General features: G+C 51.9%; 1 protein-coding gene across 1 annotated transcript in view; it reads right to left on the minus strand.

The window, feature by feature from the left end:
• Positions 1-3933, minus strand: part of MORC3 (MORC family CW-type zinc finger 3) — a 113990-nt gene extending 110057 nt beyond the window's left edge. The window contains exon 1 of the mRNA XM_089677924.1: positions 3815-3933. Coding sequence (XP_089534050.1) covers positions 3815-3853 — 39 coding nt within the window. The 5' untranslated portion in view covers positions 3854-3933. The remainder of the gene's footprint in view (positions 1-3814) is intronic.
• Positions 3934-7442: the final 3509 nt, after the last annotated feature.

Raw genomic sequence — 7442 nt, forward strand, 5'->3', positions numbered from 1 at the left:
TTGTTTTTGGATTTTTTTTTATCTTTTGCCCACACTCCCCTCCAGAGCCCTGGTGATCCATTCAATTTCTTCATACTACAAGATCGCTGTTTATGTTTGTTTTAGGCTTCCTCGTGAGTCACAAAACACACCCTGTGTAGTCAGGCTCCGATGGAAGATGCTCCTCCTACAAGGCTGACATAGCGGGCAGTGAGTAAGGCCAGTAAGGCCACAAGTGGGTCATCGGAGTCTAGGAATGACTTCCTCCATTACTCTGTGACAGATTCCTCTGACATCAGCTACAAAGTATACTTTAGAAAAATAAACATCCCCATGCTGGAATGTACACAAAGGTCAGGTCTGCTGTGTACTGGTGGTAATTCTGATCTCCACATTGCAATCTGAGACTCACAATCAATTCTAAGCCCGGGTTCACACTGATGCGGTGCCGACTTCGCAGCGTTTTCTATGCCAATTCCGCACCGCATCAGAATCGCACCCCATTCATGTGAACTGCTGCAGGTGTGTATGTTAACAACACCTCGAAAGTTGTCCACAAAACGTTGTGTGATGTGCAGAATCGGATCACATAGTTGTGAATACCCATGTGATCCGATTCTGGTGCTGACAAAAAAAAAAAAAAAAAAAAAAGAAGGGGGTCCTACACCTTTTTGGCGTGGATGTGGTGCGATTATTGCCATACAAAATGTATGGCTCCAATCGCACCGCACACAAATCGCATGGGATTTGCACAGGAACGTGTGCGGTTCATGTGTGAATCACATGCGATATTCTGCACTGCATGTCAACCCAGCCTAAGGCTCTCTGCACACCTATGCAGTTCGCCTTTTGTCTGTTTTGTGTTTTCTACACTCGCTTTGTTCAGCTCTTTTTTACTTAAAGTGGAATTTTTTTTTTTTTGCTAGGCAGAATAAAAATGCAAAACGCACCACAAATGAGTACAAAACACACTACCATGCATTCAGCAGAATCTCCATTGAACTTTATTGTAGCAAAAATGCTGCTTTTTAAAAAGTCCCTGACCCTTTCCAACAACACTGCTGCTCAAAAATGCAGATGTGAGCGTGTACCATAGGAAACCACGTTACATGGACGCTAGTGCGTTTCTGCAAAAAGCACTGAAAACACATTGGTGTGAATGGAGCCCAAGACCAGCTATCCTCTTCTTCATTCTAGGGCAGTAGGGGGCGCTCTGCATAACATTGTAAAACCAGCTGCTCCTGTGATTGGCTTTCCCAGGAAGGCTGCACAGAGCTGCAAGTCAGATCAGAGGCAGCCCCCGCAACACGTGTTCTCAGACACCCCCGCTTCACAGCTAGAATAATTCCATCATTACCCTATACTAGAACACGGAGACTGACGGGACGGCATTCTGGGCGCATGTTCCCACTGAGCCATCAGCTGATAAAGGGATCCGATGTGACAGAGAAAAAAATGTACAAAAACAGTTCTCTAAAATCTCTGTACAGCTGGCCATAGAGCATACAATCAGATCATACAATCTCTGTGCAATGTACGAGGCCAAGCCTAAACCATCCAATCAGGAAGGCCCCCGCACTACATGGAAGATGTGAGGGTAGCAGTGCTAGAATATATTACATCCAGCACTGACCCCACAAACACCACTCCAGGCACCGTCATGGCCGCCCCCACACACACGCACCATTCCAGGCACCGTCATGGCCGCCCCCACACACACGCACCATTCCAGGCACCGTCATGGCCGCCCCCACACACACGCACCATTCCAGGCACCGTCATGGCCGCCCCCACACACACGAACCATTCCAGGCACCGTCATGGCCGCCCCCACACACACGCACCATTCCAGGCACCGTCATGGCCGCCCCCACACACACGCACCATTCCAGGCACCGTCATGGTTGCCCCCACACACACGCACCATTCCAGGCACCGTCATGGTTGCCCCCACACACACGCACCATTCCAGGCACCGTCATGGCCGCCCCCACACACACGCACCATTCCAGGCACCGTCATGGCCGCCCCCACACACACGCACCATTCCAGGCACCGTCATGGCCGCCCCCAAACACACGCACCATTCCAGGCACCGTCATGGCCGCCCCCACACACACGCACCATTCCAGGCACCGTCATGGCCGCCCCCAAACACACGCACCATTCCAGGCACCGTCATGGCCGCCCCCACACACACGCACCATTCCAGGCACCGTCATGGCCGCCCCCACACACACGCACCATTCCAGGCACCGTCATGGTTGCCCCCACACACACGCACCATTCCAGGCACCGTCATGGCCGCCCCCACACACACGCACCATTCCAGGCACCGTCATGGCCGCCCCCACACACACGCACCATTCCAGGCACCGTCATGGCCGCCCCCACACACACACACGCACCATTCCAGGCACCGTCATGGCCGCCCCCACACACACGAACCATTCCAGGCACCGTCATGGCCGCCCCCCCAACACACGAACCATTCCAGGCACCGTCATGCCCGCCCCCCCCCACACACGAACCATTCCAGGCACCGTCATGGCCGCCCCCAAACACACGCACCATTCCAGGCACCGTCATGGCCGCCCCCACACACACGCACCATTCCAGGCATTGTCATGGCCGCCCCCACACACACGCACCATTCCAGGCACCGTCATGGCCGCCCCCACACACACCACTCCAGGAACCGTCATGGTAGTCCCCGTGCATCATTCCAAGCACCCTCTTGGCCATCCCCACAAGCACCAAAGTGACATCGTGGTTATCCCCATACACCATTCCAAGCGCCATCACAGACATCCCCATACACCAAAGTGCCATCATGGTTATCCCCATACACCATTCCAAGCGCAGTTCCCATACACCATCATTGTGCATCATTCCAAGCACCGTCATGGCTGTCCCCATGCATCATTCCAAGCGCCGTCATGGCCATCCCCACACAAAGTGTTGTCATGGTTATCCCCATACACCATTCCAAGTACCATTCCAAGCACCATAATAGACATCCCCATACACCAAAGTGCCGTCATGGCGATCCCCATAAACCATTCCAAGCACCGTCATGGCCACCCCCAGTGCGCCTTTCCAAGCTTTGTCATGGCCGTCCCCAGTGCGCCTTTCCAAGCGCCGTCATCAGTGCGCCTTTCCAAGCGCTGTCATGGCCGCCCCCAGTGCTCCTTTCCAAGCGCCGTCATCAGTCCGCCTTTCCAAGCGCCGTCATGGCCGTCCCCATTGCGCCTTACCAAGCACCGCCATGGCCGTCCCCATTGCGCCTTTCCAAACGCCGTCATTGCCGTCCCCATTGCGCCTTTCCAAACGCCGTCATTGCCGTCCCCATTGCGCCTTTCCATCCGCCATCATGGCCATCCTCATACGCCATTCCATCCGCCGTCATGGCCATCCTCATACGCCATTCCATCCGCCATTCCATCCGCCGTCATGGCCATCCCCAGGTGTCATTCCCAATTAGGGTTGCCATCCCATCCCTGCACACCCCAATATCTCATTGAAGCAGATGAGGCTCTGAGTGAGATCACCGCCCTACTCAGCTCTGTGAGATGAGACAACCCCAATATCCAGGTCTGTCCTCACACGGCGGGCCCCGGGGTGGGTGGGAAGGTAGGTGGATGGGTGGGTATGTGGACACACACACACCGGAGCCTCGTGCCGCCCCCTCTAGCCCTCTTCCTCTCCGCTGTACACCACAAGCCCCGGCCTTGCCGACACCCTGGAACCCTCCGCTCCTGTCAGAAATCCCCCCGGAACACCCGGCGGGGACACACACAGACGGAGCCCGAAGACCCCACCGCTTTCCGCTCACCGCACTCAGGCGAATCCCGTCCGTTCCTCCCGCCGCCATCTTGTGTAAGGGCGCAACGAGCACCTCAGCAGGACCGCCGAGCCCAGCCTCTTTCTGAGGCGGGGCTTCGAGAGTGGGGAGGGCGGAGCCATACGCTGCTCGCTGTCCGTCTACTGGCGCGTGACTGCTGAGCCCGGCTGAGCTGGCGATGTGCGGACTGCCAGAGCTGTGAGGAGGCGGAGCTCCGCGGTGTGCTGTACATGGGCGGAGCTGCGGCGTGTGCTGTACATGGGCGGAGCTGCGCTGTGCTCTGTACATGGGCGGAGCCCCTCCTCTTTCTGGAGATGTCAGTGTGCTTCGTGCTTCCCTTCTCCTCCCTGTATACAGATCACAGTGCAATCACCTCTCCCTCTATACACATCACAGTGCAATCACCTCCCTGTATGCAGATCACAGTGCAATCACCTCCTCCCTGTATGCAGATCACAGTGCAATCACCTCCTCCCTGTATACAGATCACAGTGCAATCATCTCCTCCCTGTATACAGATCACAGTGCAATCACCTCTCCCTCTATACACATCACAGTGCAATCACCTCCCTGTATGCAGATCACAGTGCAATCACCTCCTCCCTGTATACAGATCACAGTGCAATCACCTCCTCCCTGTATACAGATCACCTCCTCCCTGTATGCAGATCACAGTGCAATCATCTCCTCCCTGTATACAGATCACCTCCTCCCTGTATGCAGATCACAGTGCAATCATCTCCTCCCTGTATACAGATCACAGTGCAATCACCTCCTCCCTGTATACAGATCACCTCCTCCCTGTATGCAGATCACAGTGCAATCACCTCCTCCCTGTATGCAGATCACAGTGCAATCACCTCCTCCCTGTATACAGATCACAGTGCAATCACCTCCTCCCTGTATGCAGATCACAGTGCAATCACCTCCTCCCTGTATACAGATCACAGTGCAATCATCTCCTCCCTGTATACAGATCACAGTGCAATCACCTCCTCCCTGTATACAGATCACCTCCTCCCTGTATGCAGATCACAGTGCAATCATCTCCTCCCTGTATACAGATCACAGTGCAATCACCTCCTCCCTGTATACAGATCACAGTGCAATCATCTCCTCCCTGTATACAGATCACAGTGCAATCATCTCCTCCCTGTATACAGATCACGGCGCAATCACCTCCTCCCTGTATACAGATCACGGCGCAATCACCTCCTCCCTGTATACAGATCACCTCCTCCCTGTATACAGATCACAGTGCAATCACCTCCTCCCTGTATACAGATCACAGTGCAATCATCTCCTCCCTGTATACAGATCACAGTGCAATCATCTCCTCCCTGTATACAGATCACGGCGCAATCACCTCCTCCCTGTATACAGATCACAGCGCAATCACCTCCTCCCTGTATACAGATCACAGCGCAATCACCTCCTCCCTGTATACAGATCACAGTGCAATCACCTCCTCCCTGTATACAGATCACCTCCTCCCTGTATGCAGATCACAGTGCAATCACCTCCTCCCTGTATACAGATCACAGTGCAATCATCTCCTCCCTGTATACAGATCACAGTGCAATCATCTCCTCCCTGTATACAGATCACAGTGCAATCATCTCCTCCCTGTATACAGATCACAGTGCAATCATCTCCTCCCTGTATGCAGATCACAGTGCAATCATCTCCTCCCTGTATGCAGATCACAGTGCAATCACCTCTCTCTCTGTGTATATCACCTCCCCTCTGTATAGAGATGGCTGCCTTCCTGTCTTTCATTCTCTATGATGGGCTCCATACTGTACAGTGTAGGGTGGGGGAGGATCGCATGTCATCACAGACATTCCTGCACCATACCTCCCCCCCCCCCCCTCCCCACTGTAGGTCCTTTAGAGACTTTGTTTCATTCAAGGAAGATCTTCAAAGGGCGACAGGTGAGAAATGTCAACAAGCGACTCTGAAAACATAACCAGTGTAGAATCTGAACCCAGAACCATGTAGAGGAAGTTCAACCCAACCACTGGATCCTCCTGAACACACCAATCCCCCCTGACAGCCCCCCTGGAGAGCCCATCAAAGGAATGGTTCCTGCAGAAAATAAACACCAATGACACTAATGAACAGACAGGACAAAGACCAGCCACAGCCAAAACCACATAAAAAGTCATACTGAAAGCACAGCCAGAGGATCATCCCATCCCAGGGACAGGCCACACAAGTCTAATAGGAGCCACAATTAGGATTGTCACCTCATCCCTGTAAACCTGAACACATATTAATGACACGGGTTCTGGGCCTGATTGACCACTTGCCCTCCTGAGGATTTAAACAAGAAAAATTGGTGTGGCGCTAAGATAAATACCACTAATACCACATTCATAAAATATACATAAACAAATAATCATGCATAAAAACATAACCCCTGACTGGGGCACGTGAATAAATACTAGTGATGGTGACACAAAAAACACCATGCAAAAGGATTCCTACAGGTGACAGAAGTGCATAGATTACAGTCCACTATACACAAAGACTGCAATCCTTGACCAAGCGTGAAAGTGCCACTGGTGCCACTGGTGTCACAATCCAGAAATGGTAAGAATGCCTCCTCACCTCCCCGCACTGACCACAAGGGCCAATACGCCTTTGCACCTTATAGGTGTAATCCTCGAGTGCCAGCCGGTAAGGTCCACACTGGATGCTATCTCAAACGCTGTGCTCCCAAATGCCAAATCCAGCTGCTTTATAGTGGTGGTATTAGACCACCAGATGATGCTCAGAGATATAAAAAGAGAGACTTGCCATAGCGTGATACCGTAATATTTATTAATAAGATTGTAAGCAATTAAAATGTCCACTCACATGTCCACATTAAAAATCTAGCCTTAGAATGCTCCTCCTGTATCCTCGTGCTATGGGTGTACCCGGAGTCCCAATATGGCGCGTGCGTCGGAAGTGACGTCACCGCGTACCGGAAGTGTCGTCAGGGCGTACCTGACGACACTTCCGGTACGCGGTGACGTCACTTCCGACGTCGTGCGGGGAGGTGAGGAGGCATTCTTACCATTTCTGGATTGTGACACCAGTGGCACCAGTGGCACTTTCACGCTTGGTCAAGGATTGCAGTCTTTGTGTATAGTGGACTGTAATCTATGCACTTCTGTCACCTGTAGGAATCCTTTTGCATGGTGTTTTTTGTGTCACCATCACTAGTATTTATTCACGTGCCCCAGTCAGGGGTTATGTTTTTATGCATGATTATTTGTTTATGTATATTTTATGAATGTGGTATTAGTGGTATTTATCTTAGCGCCACACCAATTTTTCTTGTTTATATATGTACTTTTTGGTTTAAAGGAGGGTGTTGGCAGCTTAGTGTAGCTTTTTCTTCATCTAAAGCGCAGGAGGTATTAATACATTTTCCTCCTGAGGATTTACCCTCCCCCCCCCCCTTCCTGACCAGGCCATTTTTTGTGTTACGGCACTGAGTTAATTTAATTGATAATTGCGTGGGCATGCAACACTGTACATAAATGAAATTTACGTCCTTTTTTCCCCTGAAATAGAGCTTTCTTTTGGTGGTATTTGATCGCCTGTGTGTTTTTCATTTGTTGCGCTA

The sequence above is a fragment of the Staurois parvus genome, unplaced genomic scaffold, assembly GCF_062004578.1.
Source record: "Staurois parvus isolate SC_StPar_1 unplaced genomic scaffold, SC_StPar_1.0 ptg000195l, whole genome shotgun sequence".
NCBI lineage: Eukaryota > Metazoa > Chordata > Amphibia > Anura > Ranidae > Staurois > Staurois parvus.